Below are 19167 nucleotides of genomic sequence, written 5' to 3'. Positions count from 1 at the left end.
TATGTTATATTGAAGTCTCCCATAGTATTTGGATATGAAAATGAATGTATAACAAGAATTCTTGGAATGCCGTGGAGCTTCTTGATTTGTCCTATGCTAACTGTAGTGCAAAGCCGTATATCTTTGGTCTATAAGATCCAATACATTTAAGTTTCAAACTCTTCAATGTTTCAGCAGCAATGTATAGTTCCATTGAGCTTAGGTTCAAAATATGGAAGAGAAAAGCTTTCTTTACGACTCACCACCCTTTTAGTCCGTTTTTGACAGAGAGGCGGTTTCATTGTTGTGTTTTTGAAATTAAAATAAAATTTTCTCCATTTAATAGATAATCATTTGCTACCAACAGAAAATTGCTTTTTATCTTAAATTCAGATAATTAGATTTACATTAATGGAAACCATGAATTTTATATTTGGATAAAGGAATATATTAATGTATTCTTTATCGCTTATGGTGTATGTCATAACTCAGACATCCATTTCAAGTGCATATCTCGTTTTGCACAGCAGGGTTATGAAAATCCATGAGAGCCGACTATGCGTATTGTATATACCGATTGCCATTTAGCTAATAAGCTTGTGGATAGTGAGGTTTACAAGCGGTAATTCTTATTCAAAACTCAATTACGAAAAACAATTCAAAATCCAAAATACTTATAAAATAGGGAAAAATAAAGACCTAATAAAAAGATTGCCCTTCTAACCTTCGGATAGATTTGAGTTCATTGAGTAATAGCGCTACTGACTCTGTTTCAAAAAAATAAATAGGCTTCTTTTTTTTCTTCGGAGCCCATGGTTGAATTATGGGAAGCGGTAGGTATTGTTGTAGGAGAACTGATATGAGAATTGGGTACTCAATTAACATTTACAATTTTTCATATTGAAGGAGTAATCGTGATCTAGTCATATGAAAGAAACACTCTTATCGCTTAATTAAATATGTCATTTATCACCCTAAATAGGTAGTATTTCTTTTTATCCATTTAAAAGGCGTCCTTTTTGAAGTTATAACTAATTTTCCTTGATAGTCCTTGGATTGTGAGTCCCAATCATTTGGACAGTTGAATGAGCTCATTGACTTCTGATTTTGAGATCTGAATATTATAAGGCACATTAGCATGAGTGGATTGCAAAATGGAAATACAGATTTCTATACATAAAGTTTTGAAATGATAGCGGGTTACTTGTGATTCAAACCATGTTGTATCAATGGAGAGTTATGAGTCTAATTCATTTTTATTGGATCAGTACAAAACCCTTGTACAAATTCTTGGAACGAAACGAAAAGAAAATTGGGTCAAACAAAAAAAAGGGATTCTGTTTAGAGCTTGAATTCGATTTACAAATTTGTTGTTTAATACTACTTGATTGTTTATTGGTGTATAAGACAAGATCAAGCTATCTACATAAGAAGTTTAATCTCTGGTCGACAGAGTCACTTGCAGCACAGAAAGGGACCATTTCCCAATAAAAGAAAAAGCGAATCAGGCATACGATGAAATCTAGAAATCAATCACTGATCCAATTTGAATACTTCCCTGGGGATAAACCTCAATAGAAAACTTTTTTTGTTAAAAAAAAAAAAAAAAATATCTCCGAAAGGTTTCAACCTTAGAGTATACACTAACTCATATTTCTTTTTCAATCATTTTAATTGTAATTTCAATTCATTTTTCAACCTTATTAGTTGATAAAATCATAAAACTATGTCACAACCTCTTATTTTTTTCCTCACATGAGAGCTACTACCTATTTTTTGGGAATACCAAGAAGGAGATGCGGTCTAATGAGACTACTATGAAATATTTACTAATGGGTGGGGCAAGCTTTCATATTTGGAGTCATGTTAGGTGTATCAATACAATTTGATCGAGTAATTTTAACCATATCTATGACATGTTAATTCCTTATTTTTTATTATAATGATATGGTTATTCTTTCTGATTTGACCTTATGTTCTTGTATATAAAAAAAGTTATTTTTCTATGAGATACAATATGATTAAAAAAATTCTTATCATTGATGTCATTTTTTAATTGGAGGACCACAAGAAGTTCGGACAACAAATGTCATTCAACAAGGCATTGGTTTTAGTGTGTACGCAACATTTTAATACTTCATATATTTCATCGTGTGAGGTCTACCTGACAATTTAATCCATATTTTAGATGAAAACCCTTGTTAAAGACTAGAAATACTTGAAGAAAATGGATATGTTAAGTAAATATGTTTTAAGGGTTAATCTTGGACTACGTACGGGGTACATAAGGGTGTCAATTTTTGGACATTCGGGTCCTATTGGAGGGGCGCCGAATGTCCATTTTGGATACCATTATATATTTGATGATGTACACTTCATGTTTTAGTTTGATTTTGTGTTGGAGTATATTGTATATACCACATGTCAAATTGCCAAACGCGAACATGCTTGTAATCTTTTGTCGATTCTTTATATTAGATATTGGGACTACAAACGAAACTTAAAGACATAGATTCATTTGTTTATTTTGTTTGGGTAACAGATTGCCAAACACCAACATGCTTGTAATCTTTTGTCGATTTTTTTCATTAGATATTGTGACTACAAACGAAAGTTAAAGACATAGATTCATTTGTTTATTTCGTTTGGGTAACAAAATAAATTATGACGACTTTTAGTGGGTACACGAGGTTAACCGGAGTAGTTTGATTTCCATTTTTTGGAAAAATTGATTTTGTAATAATAATAATATTATTACTTTTTATTTTGGGAGAATATGTTGTTCAAAAGTAGGAAAAAATTTTGAAATCACGTGTAAAATTAATTTATTGAGAGAATATGTAATGAGTTTAGAAAAAAATGAATTTTTTCAATAATGGGATCAAATAAAAGCTTAACATCCGACCCTTCTTTTTCCCAACTCTATTGTAAGAATACCACTCTTCACATATTTGTCAAAGGATATAAGGCAATATCTATAAGTACGGGTAAAAAATTATTTTGCCCTGTAATTAAATTTTGTAAAAAAGTGATTTTTCTGAGAATCATGTGATTAAAAACATAGAAAGTTATAAGCGTTGAACTAAGGACTTATATTTCATAATTAATTTATTAAATTTAAATTTTTATTAGGTTTCAAATCTATGATTAATATTGATGGTTTGAATTTATCTTAAATTAAAATTTAATTTAAATCAATACAAACCTTATTATTGTTTCCTAAAGTAAATAAACATCCGCGGTTTATCCCCTTTTCCCTTGCTTTCGTCTTTATCCAAATGAAAATTATAATCCAATCAAATCAAATTTGAAATTATAAGGGTTTCCTCGAGAGGAAAATCGACTAGAAAACCCAATTTTGTGGCGAGAGGCTGGGTGTATAGGGTTTTTGAGTTGACAGATCTGTGTGGTCGAGTTTCAAGAGAATCATCACTCCTCAGGATTCACCATGTTTTGGCGCATGGGCCTCTCCACTGCATCGCCAGTGAGTGATTTTTATTTTTCTTTAATACAATTTTTGTATTTTTTAGTGGTAATATGGATCCAAATATTTGGTATTCTGATTGGACATGGGGTATGGTTGAACCCTGTGATGTGAATTTCCTGGAGTATTGTGGAATTTGGAGAGGTGGTAGAAGAATGAGGTATTTATTAGGCTGGATTGTAATCCGGGAGAAGTTTAATTACATTTTTCGTTGACCCTTTTCCTTTGGTGGAACTGTTATATTGGTTTGTATGTTCTGCTATCAAACCACGATGATTGGAGGATATGTAATAGTATTTGACTGATTCGATTAATAGTCTGTAATTGATTGAATGGGGAAGCTATGTAACAGTACTTTGAAAGTAGACACATGACCAGGGTTCTGGGGAGGATGATTGGTATGGCAACTCCGCTGGTTGTATTATTGTAAGCCCTTCCATGTTATATATTTAAGGGATTTCACTATTTTGTAGAGTCAGAGACCAATCTGTGCAACCGGAAAAGTTGTGTTATTAAATTGAATCAGTACAATTATTATCTCATTTGAAATTTCATTGAAGAAGAATTAAAAATCATATGACTGGATGAAGTGCGCTACATAGTCCACTATAAAAGAAATTCTTCATTGAGGGAGATTTGGAGGCTCCATATGCTCATCCTTTTTTCCCTTATAGTGGGAATTAACCCTACTAAGTGTATTCTGTGGCAAGGTTGAGTAGTACTGCTGTATGGATTGTCATAATGTACATTGTTTTCTATTCTTTTTTACCCCTTTCTGCTGCAAAGAATCCCATACATCTTCTCTTGATAGTTTATTAAGGGGAATATGAATCCTGCCCGCTTCTTTGAACCCCAAGCCATAATGTTTGTGATTGTTCAATTTGTGTTGTCAATCCCATTATGCCCTGTTGTTGGTTTCCAAATCAATTTTACAGCTTATATTCGCCACTGTTTTCGTGGGAAGTGCTTGTAGATTGCTTGAAGGCAAAATGTATCTTTTGTGTATGTATTTTGCGATAAATGTGCCAGGCTTGAAGAAAAACTTTTATTATGTTCGCAACTACCTAAAAATGTTCCAGTCCGTTGTGTTTAACAATTGGTCGAGCTTTTTACAAAAAATCATATGTTTTATAATAAATATAACAATAGATTTATTCTTTTTCATGAAACAACATTGAGCATTTTCAAACTTTTTATTCATCAGTATTTTATCAACGTATCCCTGTTTCGAAAGAGTTTATACTGTCTTAATCATATTTACCTCTTGCCTGCTGCAACCTGTGTGTCAAATGGTAAATCTCGTGCACATGTGTGCTCATTCTTGTTGCTATTTTCTGGCGTTTTATTCTGAGACTGTGTATTATCTTCACCAACTGCCTTGTTTGTTTTTGTGAGGTCCTGTCTTTACGTGCTTGAAATGTTCCGATAATATTATGTAGGAGATTTCCTGAGTGACTTATTATTATTATTATTTATTTATTTATTTATTTTTCAGGTGGAGACCATTTTAGACAAAGAAAATTTTACACTGGAGGAACTTCTGGACGAGGATGAAATAATTCAAGAATGCAGATCTCTTAATGGACGGCTTATTAATTTGTAAGCCCTTGACTCTCTCATCATGCTAAAATTTTATAATAATTGCTTTTGATTCTTGTGTGTATTCCACTTTTTGCGTAGTCTAGACTTTTAGCATGTCTTCGCTTTTAATAAGTTTCCCTAGCAGAACATTTTTGAGCTAACGGCTGAACTAATTATTTTTCATACTTTCAACCATGGGCAAGTCTCATGCAAAAAAATATGATCTTCTTTTCATTTTCTTTTGACGGAATATTCATTAGCTATTTGCTGTGATTATTTAATTTTATGCTTAACCATCTTGCAGTTTGCGGGAAAGAGTTCAAGTTGAAAAACTAATTAGATACATAGTGGAAGAAGCTCCAGAGGAAGCTGAGAGACTACAGTCGTTGAAGTAAGTGATGTATAGAATCAAGTGTCTACATACTCACCACTGGGCACTAAATCTACTTTGAGGATCTGTGACCTATGATGCATCGACACGGACACGTGTATCCGACACGATATGTGTTGAATACGTCGACTCGTAATTTTTCAAAAAAGTACCGACACAACACGTTGTCGACACGTTCATTAAAGTCTTTAAAAATTCTTCATTTATATAGTTTAAATTAAGTTTTATACACATTATTGATTCTTTTTTGTTGAAATCTTTTAAATATGAGTACTTATATGTTGTTTACTAATAACTTTGAGTTAAAAATATATAATGACTATAGTAAGAAAGGAAAATGATTATTGTATAGTGTCCGAAGAGTATCGGTATCGATACGTGTCAGACACGGACACTCTATCCTATTTAAGAGCGTCCGTGCTACATAGGTATACCGATACTCTTCGTTCAAAAGAGAAGCTTCTGATGCGTAACTTGTTTTTGTGTAGGTTCCCTTTCATTGCTTGTGAAATTTTCACTTGTGAGGTTGATATAATACTCAAAGCTTTGGTAGAGGACGAGGAGGTGAGTTGTGGTATTTTTCCTAAATTTACTCAATTTCTTTAGGCCTTGTTTGGCCTCATTTTTTGGAAATGAAAGTGGGTGGAATGGTATTTTATTTTATTTTTGAAAATGAGTGGTTGAAAAAGAAGGAAAAATTTTCGGGTGTAATATTATTTTATGGAAGATTGTGTGGTTGAAAATAGGAGAGAGAAAAATGGAATGTAATGGAATATAATTTAAGGAGATTTTAACATGGCTTAATATTGACTCTTACAACCTGTCCTTTTGCTTTTGATTGACAGTTGATGAACCTGCTTTTCTCTTTTTTGGATCCTGAACGCCCCCATAGTACTCAATTAGCTGGCTACTTCAGCAAGGTAAGATCATTGCTGCTCTGATGAGTTCAATATTTATGAATTTTGAATAGTTTCTTATCCCATTTTGACAAGTTGCAAAAGAACTTAAAGAATGGGGCTAAAAGGAAAGACCTTTATTCCTGGATCTGATTTACCTCAAATTAAGATTGAACTATCAGTTTTTTGCTAAAATAATGTGTCAGGTCTCAGAAGTTTACATTTTCCTTCAATTAAATGTCATAATGGGTACTTTGCAAATGGCTATCCATTTTTCATTTCTTGTCCTTGTTTGAAGGTCCTTTCAGCTAGGTTGTCGCGAGTAAAGCTTTTTCAAAAAGAGCTGTTACAAAGTTGTTTGATGCCGTTAATATTAAATCGACTATTTGGCGTGCATTTGATTCATTAATAGTACACACTACATAATTATTTGACTAAACGTTATTTATTACATGTTCTTTTGTAAATGATATTTAGCGCTTGTTTGAGCCCCATTTTTGGCAAAAATGCATTTTGGGATAGTAAATTGATGGAGAATGTGAGGTTAAAAAATGAGAAATTTTTTTGGATTTATATGTAATATTATTTTATTGAAGAATATGTAATTGAAAAGAAGAGAGAGAAAAATGTATTTTGGAGATAATGGGGATCAAACAAGGGCTTATTTCACAAATCTATAAAAGTAAAGATATTATTTAAATTATCATGGCATAATTATTATAGTATAAGCTGTATTTAAAGTTTATTTGTTTAGAACACATTATAATATTACGGATTAATAAATGAAATATCGTAAATACATATGAAAACCATAATTTCTTGTGTCATTTAAATGTTATTTCTATAATATATTATCGCACATTAATATATGAAAAGTAACAATGAATTAAAATTAAGATAAAAAACACGCAACCCTTCAAAAAGAATCTATGAAATATATAAATTAATGTATATATTGTTGTCTCGGTCAATTTAGATATATATGGTATTTTATTAAATTAATAAGCATAACGTTTTCAATTTAAAAACACCACATTCAGTTTCTGTGGCAGGAAAAAAAAAAGTCTTATCACAAACTTTTCAGTCGCTTAGCATTCTATCCTAGCACGTCCTGTTGTGCTTAAATCCTGTGTATGGAATTGCATACGGATAATGGTATTGCATTTGTTTGTTACTTTTTATTTTGTATGTTTGTACTTATATGTATATTGATTTGAGTTTCTGCATGTATGTTGGTTTTGGAGAGAAATAATAGTGGTAGTGTCGGAATAAGAGATTGGTCTTGTTAAACAAGAAAATCAGGGAGGAGCAGCATTGGGTTGAAGACGTGAAAAATATTTTATCATTCTTTGTGTTCATTTGCTTATTATGAAGGATGAACTTAAGACTTATACTTGCAATACATTGAATCTGTCGCAGAACAACAGTGTTTGTTCTAGAATCTGAAGTTTCAAATTCTTTTCTGCTGTGTAGTTAATCTTTAGTTCTCAGTTCATGTCTGATAATCATATTTCAATGTCTTAGGTTGTTGTCTGTCTCTTGTTGCGGAAGACGACAACTCTAATGAATTACATACAGGTACCTCTCAATATCTTTTAGTAGTTACTTTTTGTATTTATTTGTTACTGTAAGTTCAAGTATTATTTCTTATGGGCTGGTAGTTGCTGTAGACCCGTTACAAGTACTTGATGTATGGTTTTCCGTGATTTAACTTCTTGATGGTATTATTTCTTTTTGGACTTTGAATAATTCAACTGATCCAGGTATCTTAAAACATTTCATTTCCCTACTCGATGCCACTAGTTTTTTCTTACTATTGATGAAAGAACAGAGCTGTTTCTTTTTATGGGAAAAAATAAAATAAAGCTAAATGTTGGCATTAAGAGGAGAGGGTGATGGAGATCCTATTAGATTATTTTATGATTATTTTTCATGTTTAGATTTTTATTTTGGGAAAGGCTATTAGGTTTATTTATTAGATTCTCTAGGATTTGATTAGATATTTCCTATTTAGAATAGGTTTTTTAAACCCTATATAAAGGGGGCTTATGCATTGTAATAAATTCAACTTTGATATGAAATAAACTTGACATTCTCCTTGTAAATTCTCTCTCCTGTCTTCTTTTTTTCTGTCTTTCTCTCTCCTTGTCTTTGTCCTCTCTTTTCTCTTTCTTTTCTTAATCTCATTCTTGTTCTATTGCACCCTACGTCAGAGGGATGTAAAATTGGGTGCACAAAAAGAAACTCAGAATGCTGTGTGCCTTTTTTTTTTTTTTTTCCTCCTCCTTGTGGAGGGAGGGGATCGCTAGGACACAAATTTTACGTGTAGCTTGGGATTCCTTTTTACTTCATTTGCTATATGCAGAATTTTCTTTTTTCTTGGAATTCATACTAGGAATTGTTCATTATTCATCCTACCACCTACCCTCTGCTATTACATTTACACACTTAACTCTGGGAGCTGACATCTTCATTTAATGTTCATTCAGGCTCATCAAGATATTATCAAGAAGCTTGTTGACCTCATCAGAATCACATCTATTGTGGAGGTTTGCTATTCAGAGTTTTTATTTAAATATTCCTTTTACGTGGTATCATCCACCGAAAGTCCTAATTCGTTTCTTGTTGAACAGGTTTTAATTCGTTTGATTGGTGCTGATGAACATATATATGCGAACTCTGTGGACTCTATGCAGTGGTTGGAAGATACGAATGTGCTGGAAATGATTGTGGATAAGTTCAGTTCATCTGTACGTTGATAATCCTCCATAACAATAATATACTGTTTTCCTACTTCAGCCATTGGTATTTGGTTCTTACTTTGGCTTTTTTGAGTGGAAGGGATGGATCCTTCCTTTTTTATACAAACCGAAATTAAATTTACTCGCTTTTTATGCTCATAATTATCATCATGTCTAGGAAGAACGAGAGACATGTATCTGACTCTGCATGTCATACCTTATTGGTTATTGAAGTTGCATATTTCTTTATGGATGGACCTAAGTGTCATCCCTGAATAGTTTATTTTTTATTTTTTATTTTTGCTGTTGTTTTATCATGAGTAGTTGTGTCATACATTTGCAGGACTGCCCGGAAGTGCATGCTAATGCTGCAGAAACTCTTTGTGCAATAACTCGCTATGCTCCTCCTGGGCTAGCTTCAAAAATCTCCAGCCCAAGGTACCATTGATTATTTTCTTTAATTCCTTGTCATTTCCTAATTTGCCCGTTTTATTATTTTGATTGTAGTCTGACCTTTTTCACAGTTTTATAGGACGATTGTTTCGTCATGCTTTGGATGATTCTCGACCAAAATCTGTTCTGGTCAATTTGTTGTCCATTTGCATATCTTTGTTGGACCCCAAGAGGCTAACATCCGGGACTTGTTATATTTACAATCGCCAACTGGCTTATGGATCGGGAATCACTGCCAAACCCGAGATGGTTGAAGCCATGCTGGATAGCCTAGGTATGGTTGCTTGGGGTCAATATGATTCTGTGACAGACTGTTCCTGAAATATCCCATCAGCATAGATAATAAATCAACAAGTGCTCTCAGCCAAAATTTTGTAAAATATGTTCATTCATCCACTCAGCTTACACAATGGACTTGCTTATCTTGCTTATCTTGCTTGTATGTTCCCTATTAAATACTTGGGCAGTAAATCAATTGTAATCTGAAGTGAATTTTCATGCCATCATATGTGAGATATTGATGGGCAAAGGATGGCCTTTTAAGGGGATGTGTGGAAAATAGATTCAGGGAATGCACAACCGGAAAAGGAATATAGGCTTTGCTCTTTTTTGTTGAAATTATTTTTCTACTTGTGCTTGTTAATCTTTTTGGAATAGCTACCCTAATACTCTCAGTTTTTGGTAATGGTGCTATCTTCTTTCCCTCTTTTCTAAGTTTTGGTGTGTGTTTATGATTGAAGTGGTAACTGATTTTGTAATGCACTGTTACTTCATTTGAGTTTTCTTAATGTGTTTTTTTTGGAAATCAATGCGAGTTACGGCTCAAACATCTTGGAATAATGTTAGTAGAATTGTTGCTACCTTCTTTCACATACAAATTATATACTCAACGATATTCCTGCTGTTATTTAGTTAGAAAGGGGAAAAAAAAAAAGGGAAAAAAATGCAACAAATTAGTATATTTAAGGAGAAGTGCTTCAAGTTGCAAAGTATTTAAGTTTCAATCAGGCATCACCTTTCCTAGATGATTTTGTTATTACGATGCCATCGGTAATAGTCTTGTGGGATGTGCTAGTTGGCATGACGACATTAAGCTGGTTTTATTCCACAGGTGATCTTCTCAAGCTTTTGGATATTTCATCATCGGACAATGTCTTGCTAACTACCTATGGCAAGTTGCAGCCTCCTTTTGGAAAGCATCGCTTGAAGGTATCTTTTGTATATTTTTTGTGTAGCATTAATATTTCTTTGATTTCATATTGACTCTTGTTCTTCACCATATTTGGTTTCTATTAGAGCATTTTAAGTGTAAGAAATTCACTTGCATATGCGCTTACAACAGGAAAAAACCCATGCGTATGCTTTGTTAAAAGTGCTTTTTACACATTCATTCACCCTTTCATTCTCTCTCTCTCTCTCTCTCTCTCTCCATATTTGATATCTTCATTTGATCAATGGCATGGAATGCTCAAATCTGATTGTGACAATGGATATTTCAGATTATTGAGTTCATCTCAGTCTTGGTGACTGCTAGCAGTGAAGTTGCAGAAAAGAAAATAGTTCGTTTGGGTGCTGTACAACGTATCTTAGAATTGTTTTTTGAGTAAGTTTCTTGCCCCAGTTTCAGATTGTGTTTACTTCTTGTGGAAAACAAAATTTTGAGTACTCTAAATTGTATTTCTCCTTGTTACAGGTATCCATACAACAATTTCTTACATCATCATGTTGAAAAAATAGTAGTATCTTGCTTGGAGAGCAAGAATACCGAGTTTGTTAAACATCTACTTTATGACTGTAATCTTACTGGCAAGATTCTTGAAGCAGAAAAGAACTTCACATTGGCAGTTGATGTTAACAGGGTAATTATCTGTGTCTATTTTAGGTTGATCTCGATTTCTCCCATGCTTGCATATTTATTAACGTGTACATATACTCAATTCAATGAATGTTGTGGTAAACTACATTTCCCCATTGTGTTTGAATTATAATGTAATTAATTTTGGTGAATACTCTTGCAGCCCACTGTCCCCGCTGAGGGTAGATCGCCACCCAGGATAGGGTATATTGGCCATATAACTCGTATGGCTAACAAACTTATTCAATTGGGGAATGACAATAATGATATACAGACAATTTTGCAGGTTCTTTTCAATTTCGTGTTTTTCTTTGGTAAATACTATCATCTATTACACTGCGTGTCATCATAACTAATATGAAGCCGACACATCCAACCATCATCACAAAGAAGAAAGGTGTTTTATTAAACCACCTTAATGACGTTTATGACAGAGCCTCAGATTTATTGATTGTGTTTGGCTATTTTCTATTTTGGCATTACAGAATTCTAGTTCTAGCTTTATTTGATTTTTGATTTTCATCAGAATTCTATGGATTAGTGGTGTTTTTATACTGATGTTTTGAGTGGATGGGTATGCAAGCTGATGTTAGTGGCAGTCTTGAGTTGCAGCGAGAACCATTTTATTTGAATCATCTGTGCTGTCATGGACTCTTATTATTTTTTTCTTGGCAGGAAAATGGTGAGTGGGTTGAATGGCAGACAAATATTCTGCTTAAGCGCAATATGGTGGAGAATGTCTTCCAATGGGCTTGTGGGTGAGTGTTATACTTGATGTCTGGACTTGTGGTAGTGTGTGCAGTGGTTTTCTCCTTTTGTCTAATCTGATTGATGTGGTACAATTGACTCTTCTGCATCTTTTACTTGCACATGATCGCGGATCAGTGTGTCAGTCTGTTTCTTGTTGTCCTGTTTACTTTAGTAGACTTCATTTTCTGGTTGATAACTGTGGGTTGGGGGGGGGGGGGCAGCTGCAACATGCACGAACTTTCAACCTTCTTTCTAGCTTGTAGATGGATGAGTTCTGTTTTTGTGGCTGTATTTTGCCATCTAATCTGGATAGACCAAGTTGAAGTCCTGGTTGGAGAAATAATTAAGCATAAGGAAAAAGAATACAAGTCGTATTTGGAATTGTTGTCATTCAGACATTTTACTATTCATGACTAACAGAATTTTTAGACTTCTCATCCTATCATGGAACCTCCTCTGACATTTAAATTCCTTTATTAAGATGAATGTCAATAAAAGTAGCTGGAATCAACTAAAAATTTGGTCAGCAAGATGGCAGAGTCTTTTATTTCATTCATGACGTATGGATCTAGACGGCTAATTTGTTAAGGGTGTTTCTTCACTGGTAGACAGGGGTAGAGAGTGATGACGATTGATAGCCATGAACTTTGAATTATGTCAGTGTGTTATAGGCCTTGCGCCTTACATTTGTCCCTGCTCCCTGTTACATGATTCTCTTGGTGAATTATTCGTCACGCCACATTTTGATAGAAGAATCTATTGCTAATAAGAAATGTATCATGGTTGAAGGTTGACGCAATTATTAGATTTTAATGGGTGAAATAATAGATGTGATGGTGCTATTTTTAAATTCGATTTGTACACTCTGTTCTTTTTGGACTGTACTGTAATTATTGTGATGCAATCGAACAAAAACTAGAATTGTAGGATAGAGACGAGAAAGAGGAGAGAGAATTAGAGAGAAAATTTTTCTTTATCTAATAATGAAAACGTGTCCTACAAAACCACTCATACTAAAAATCCCTAACAAAACACTCCCATACTAAAAATCCCTAACAAAACACTCCCATACTAAAAATCCCTAACAAAACACTCCCATACTAAAAATCCCTAACAAAACACTCCCATACTAAAAATCCCTAACAAAACACTCCCATACTAAAAATCCCTAACAAAACACTCCCATACTAAAAATCCCTAACAAAACACTCCCATACTAAAAATCCCTAACAAAACATTGCAGACTACCTAATAATACTCATGGAAAGGAAATATGGAAAATCAACTAAAAGATTGCAATATAACTCATAACCTATGACAAGTTTCCCATAAACAATCTTCTAATAATATCCAAAGGATCTCCATCAAGTTGTCAATGGTCTTATAGTCTGAATCCCTTGATGTGTCTATTTTAGTTTATTCATACTATCTAACTTAACCAAGCAATAACACACTTTCTACTTTATGTTATTGATTTATGTTTTATATAATCTGCTGCAGGAGGCCCACATCCCTACGGGATCGGACAAGGGATAGTGATGATGATGATTACCAAGATAGAGATTATGATATTGCAGCTTTGGCAAATAACTTGAGTCAGGCCTACCAATATGGAATCTATGGCAGTGATGATATTGAAGAGGTGCGTACTGTGCCTTCTTCATTATTTTCCATTTTATCCAAGCATCATATTATTTCACACTTAAAGAGAATAACGTTTGGAGAATTAGCCTATGTTCGGCTCCTGTTTACAAACTATTTATAAACATTCAAGCCACTTTTTATCCATACATTTTGAGGGGCTCACAAACATTTTCCACTTATCCACCACTCGTTTCTATTTATTTATAATTTAAACTGTTTACAAACACTTACGTAACATGCTATTAGTGTCTAGAAACTGGAATCTCTCTGTTTCAAAATTGGAAGTCACACTGCTACATTTAGTTAATGCTGAAAACATTAACTGTACAATAAATGGAAGCTTTCTTGACTATGGAGTGTCAATTGAATTCCAATTGCATTTTTGCTTGCAAATTTGGACATAGGAAAATTATAATGGATGGATATACTGTGTATTAATTTTTGAAGGTTTGAGATTTGGAAATAGGAATGTTTGGGAACAGATTTTGTGTAACTGAATGGTATGAATTTTTGGTGGATGATTTCCATAGGCTGCCTTGCTCTTTAACCATCCCAAAAACTTCAAGAGTGCTGTTCTGATTAACATACCCTATAAAGGTGAATGTTGCATGGGGCAAGAAAATGATAATTTTTGTTAAGGGTTTTATCAGTGAAGCCTCTTCTTTGGAACACAGAAGTTAAGTGCTTATCACGTCTGTTCCATGAGATTAACCGAGTATTGTCATCATGTTGAGTCGTAGACCAATATATGATACTGTGGGGAAAGTTATATAGTTTTAAGTTTAATAGGAAAAAGGCTAAAAAGAAAATTAGGATAAAGAAAGATGAAGAATGAAGGTTACGCTTCACTAATTTAGCACGTGACTGTAAGAAGCTTGTGAAAGCTTTTGTAAATTGTAAACCCCAATAAGGGTGTGTTTGAGCTTCATTTTTAGGGAAAAATAGGTTTTGTAATAGTATTTTCTAGAGAATGTGTGGTTAAAAACTAAAAAACAAGAAATTTTTTTGGGTTTATGCGTAAAGTATTTTGTTGGGAAAATGTGTGGTTGAAAATGAGTTTTGATAAAAAAATGGAGCTCGAATAGGGGCTAAATTTGAACTTGGCTTTGAATATTTACCATTGACATGATGGTGTTATACGTTGTAGAACAACCTATCCTTGACATTTAAGATATTTCATCTTTTATGCTATTTCCATTTCTCATATATTGGTCTTTACTTTTTATGCTCAAGTTAACTTTGTACATAAATAAAAACTTATATTAAATTCTATTCACAAAGTTTGTAGACGCGTCAAGTCACCATGAATTTTGAAATTGCCGTGATATAAGAAATTCCCATTTTAAGTGGACCACAATACAAAAACAATTGCTTTATATAACTAGTACGATTCCAAATACTGTGATTTTAAATACTTTTTTTCAATAAAAAGAGAACTTATGGGCAAGTTTTTTAAGCTAAGTCAAACATATGTAAGCTGCACTAGAAGTTGATTAGCATCTTATTCTTTTGCATTTGCTGGAGGTTTAAGAAGTAATTTGTCACATTAATCTCCCAAGTCTTATGCTAGAATTCATGGTATATCAACCCCTGTTTCCATAAGGTGCCGTTTTTCATTTGTAATATTTCAATTTTAGTCCTGGATGTGGCATTAGCTATTTGCGTGGCAATGCTCCAAGTGTGAAATTGTTTAAAATATTAAGTGGTATTATTTTATCGAGTGTAGTTTGGGAAACAATGATCAAAGGGGTAGGATATTAGGAAGGTGAACGTTAGTTTTTGAAGACCCTAGAAGAATGAAGACTTGCAACAGGGGTCAATGGTAGTGAAAAATGGAGTAAGTGGATTATATTAGTTATTTTATTATTCCATTGTGTACTAACTATTCTCTGTTTGCTTTGTGCAGGCTCATGGCTCACCTGAACGGGATGATGAGGTACTTGTCTTAGCTTTGGTCGTTAGTGACGACTTCATCATCCATTGTCTTTTCTAGTTTTAGGTTAAAAAATGATAGTGATCATAGTCTCTTTGAGTCATTTGAGGTGTAACCCTCGGAACCAACCAATAAAATTAATCAAAAGAAATAAACATAGCCCTTGTTTGAGCCTCATTATTTTCATCAAAATACATTTTTCAACAGTAATTTGACCTCATTTCAACCAAACATTTTTCATTAAAATAATATTACATGCAAATACAAAACATTTCTTTATTTTTTAACCACACATTTTCCTTCAATTTATTATAAAAAAATGCCTTTTTTGGCAAGAATGGGACTCAAACAAGGGCATATTAATATATGCTAATGATCAACCATTAGCCATTTAAAAAAACCATTATAAATCAAATTGTCAAATTAAGATGTCTTAAATTACATACTAACATTAGATAGATTGTTATTGTAAATACAAAGTTGTTGATTCAGTAATCGCTTAACGAAATTTTAATCTATTCCATGGTTTAAAGAAACCTTTTGAGGCTCATGCCTAGAGTTCCGCCTCATGTGAGGCTTTAACAAAATGCCTTAAAGCTTATACCTTATTGGAGGCTTACATCTCAATTTTGTGAGGCTCATGCCTTAGGCTAAGCCTCATGGAGACCAAAGTTTTCGCCTATTTGCGTTGCCTTTTCTGGTCATTCTATTATTTTCCTTAGCCTTCTGAGCTATTCTATTATAACATAAAATGTTGATGGTTTTTTTGCCTTTACACGGATGAAAAAGTAGGATACTAAACCTTTATTATTTACTTCAACTCTTTCCTTCTATCCTGTCTATTGTGCGTGCCTATCTGATAGTCTTACTCAGTACTTACCCCTTTCCTACTCCCCAGTGATGAATTTTATTTTTTCAGTTAGACTTTTAATTTTGTTAATTTCTTTTGATATCGCATTTTTAATAAAGGTTTATGGTTTATCATGATCATATTTTGTACCTTCCGTATTATTTTGTAAGTTTGTCTTGAGGATTACACCTTGTGAGGTTAGAGGTAAAATGTCTTGATACTTGCTTTAGCCTTTTTTAAACGTTATCTACTACAAGAAGTGGAATAGTTGTCTACTATTAGAAGTGGAAGCAACTAGTTCTCCTCATTAGAAAAATAAACCAAAAAGCTGTAACCAGTAATGGTCTAATCAGAAAAGGCAAGGGAAATGCGGAAACACCTTAGTAGCCTTGAGACATTATGCCTCAGCAAGTTAAGGACCAAACCTTACAATTGGCACCCTAGGAGTAAGCTTTGAGTTCTTAATGATAGCCTCTCGTGAGAGCTAACAAATATTGCTGGTAGGCCAATGCAGTGCGAATGAAGAGAGCCTTGTTTAAGAAGTCCTGTAAAGAAGTTAGCACTATCTCTGCTAGTTGGCTGAGTCAACAGCAATTTTTTCTATCCTACAATTATTCAACATGAAAGAGTCAACTTAAATCTGCTCTTTCCCCAAGTTTTAGCATCATGCTCATATGCATATCCCTATTCCGCTGAGTTTCAGCACCATATTCTTATCATATGTACATCCCGGTTCAGCCTCTACTCATTTATATTTATCGAGCCTTGTCTGTGTGAATTAGCTGTGTGTGTATAACTGAGAGTTCCTACTTTGCTTTTTTGCAGGATGCGTACTTTGATGATGAATCTGCAGAAGTTGTCATTTCTTCCCTTCGTTTAGGAGATGACCAGGAAAGGTAGGTGGACGGAGTTTGGTTTCATTTTCTTTGATATCTGTCTAAATGGAAATATCTCATCTGCTTGTAATGTTTTAGCAGAAGTTTTGTGAACTTTTGGTTATATTTATGTTGTTTCCCTTCTAGTGAAGCATTTTTTAAGTTGTCACAGGTGGATTTGTTTGAAATGTTTCTGTAACTTAACTCACCTTGGTTCGTTCTTGGACCAATCAGTCACCATGTTTTACATTCTTAAAAGCTTTGAAGCTGTTTTACAGCACAGGCTCGTAATCACTCGTAAATTAATAAAAAGCAAAATTGGTCTTTCTAATTGATGGTCAGTGTGATATTTTTTCCACGAGACCTGAACTTATACACATCTCAATTGATTGCATATCATGATGGCCTTTGCACTTGTTATATATTTTCACTGGTGAATGTGTTTATTCCTTTGTTTTTGCTCATGTCTACAGTGGTTCTCTTTTCTCAAACTCCAATTGGTTTGCATTTGAGGATGACAGAACAGCTAATGAACCGCCAACTGATTTAGTTGCTTCTGCATCCCCTACCATTGATTCCAGTGAAATTGTCAATGGAGGAGCTGCTGATGACACCAGCATCAATGAAGACAAGGATTTAGCATACATTGTATCATCTGAACCTCCTGAACCAAAACCGAGTTTAGATGATCCTGTGCCCGGCAGTTTTTCCAATTTAAAAGAAATTGGAAACGGTGGGCATGAGAAATCCCCAATATTGGATGAAGGAATGGAAATTTCTGAGTCGGTTGAGTTGTCTGCGACCTTGAACTCTGCTGAGACATCTGATGCAGCTCAGCCACCATCTCTATCAAATAGTGAGGTTCAAGTTGAATCGGAAGCTTGGCCAGATGACACTGGCCCAGATGCTGGAGACACTTCCTCGTCTTCTATCGATGTTCCTGCAGACAGTTTACAATCACCTGACTTGACAGAGAGAGAATCTGGTACCGATCCTTCACATGGAGAAGGTGAAGGGACCTCGAACATTGTGAAGACAGATCCTCCTGCTGGAACAGACAGTTCGTGTGGACCTGCAGAACACGAAGAGAAGAATTGATCTGGGGAGTATAATGTAAATTCGTGTCAAAATCGTGTCGAGATGAACCAAGATTTGTAGCCATGATAATGCCCAGAAACAAGAAATTCTGCTTCTTGCTGACTGGTATTATCAGCAGTTCCCTAGCCTTCTGTATGTTAATGGCACTTGCAATGAGCTAAGCTGATGATTCTCTCTCCGATTTTATTCGTCTCTTCAGGTAACCACGTTCTGTCGTCTAATTTGATGGCTAACAGATTCGTATTAGATGCTTGGCGCCAAGCTGACACAAGTTTAATATGTATTTTAGTTTTATTTTTCTTCAAACTCGTTACAGAACTGACGAACACATTGTTGCCCTCTTCTGTATAAAAGAGAGACGCACAAATCCTTATTACACCAACTGCTTAAGTTATAATTTAGCTAATGTAACTTCTATGCCCCGACAAAAATACGTTCGAATTTATTCATTATAAATTGAATGCAAGTCGTTTAGTTGCAATATTTTCGTCTTCATTATCCCCAAACAAGAACCTAGTCTTAAAAAAGTGTAAACTTTGCCACCCAAATTATCAATAAAGAGATTATGAACCGTTCTATGCAGCAGATATGGAACACCTTGTAGAAATTTAGCCTCAACGGTTTTCTGAATAGAAAT

General features: G+C 34.0%; 1 protein-coding gene across 2 annotated transcripts; it reads left to right on the top strand.

The window, feature by feature from the left end:
• Nucleotides 1-3199: 3199 nt before the first annotated feature.
• Nucleotides 3200-19013, top strand: LOC111412341 (serine/threonine-protein phosphatase 6 regulatory subunit 3-like). Of its 2 annotated transcripts, XR_002706043.1 has the most exons (20): nt 3201-3463; nt 4959-5062; nt 5349-5435; nt 5924-5999; nt 6281-6355; nt 7856-7909; nt 8821-8880; nt 8965-9081; nt 9416-9510; nt 9597-9799; nt 10637-10734; nt 11025-11128; nt 11219-11384; nt 11544-11666; nt 12056-12138; nt 13631-13772; nt 15681-15710; nt 17383-17453; nt 17906-18635; nt 18730-19013. XR_002706043.1 is itself a non-coding variant. In XM_023043227.1 (19 exons), exons 1-19 carry the CDS (start codon nt 3428-3430, stop codon nt 18528-18530), a joined length of 2349 nt encoding a protein of 782 aa, XP_022898995.1. In that variant the 5' UTR covers nt 3200-3427; the 3' UTR covers nt 18531-18996. The 2 variants fall into 2 exon arrangements, 1 of the variants encoding a protein (XP_022898995.1); XM_023043227.1 differs by having other exon boundaries at nt 3200-3463; nt 17906-18996.
• The last annotated feature ends 154 nt before the right edge of the window (nt 19014-19167 follow it).

Source organism: Olea europaea, chromosome 16 (assembly GCF_002742605.1).
Source record: "Olea europaea var. sylvestris chromosome 16, O_europaea_v1, whole genome shotgun sequence".
NCBI classification, from domain to species: Eukaryota; Viridiplantae; Streptophyta; class Magnoliopsida; order Lamiales; family Oleaceae; genus Olea; species Olea europaea.
Note: the sequence above shows the minus strand (reverse complement) of the source record. Positions and strands in the feature narration are given on the sequence as shown.

What these genes read in the sequence shown, in the direction of transcription:
- LOC111412341 (XM_023043227.1), top strand. Translation starts at nt 3,428, where the DNA reads ATGTTTTGGCGCATGGGCCTCTCCACTGCATCGCCA. An exon ending in AATGGACGGCTTATTAATTT is followed by an intron (nt 5,063 to 5,348) that starts GTAAGCCCTTGA and finishes ACCATCTTGCAG; the next exon opens with TTTGCGGGAAAGAGTTCAAG. An exon ending in TTAGGAGATGACCAGGAAAG is followed by an intron (nt 17,454 to 17,905) that starts GTAGGTGGACGG and finishes TCATGTCTACAG; the next exon opens with TGGTTCTCTTTTCTCAAACT.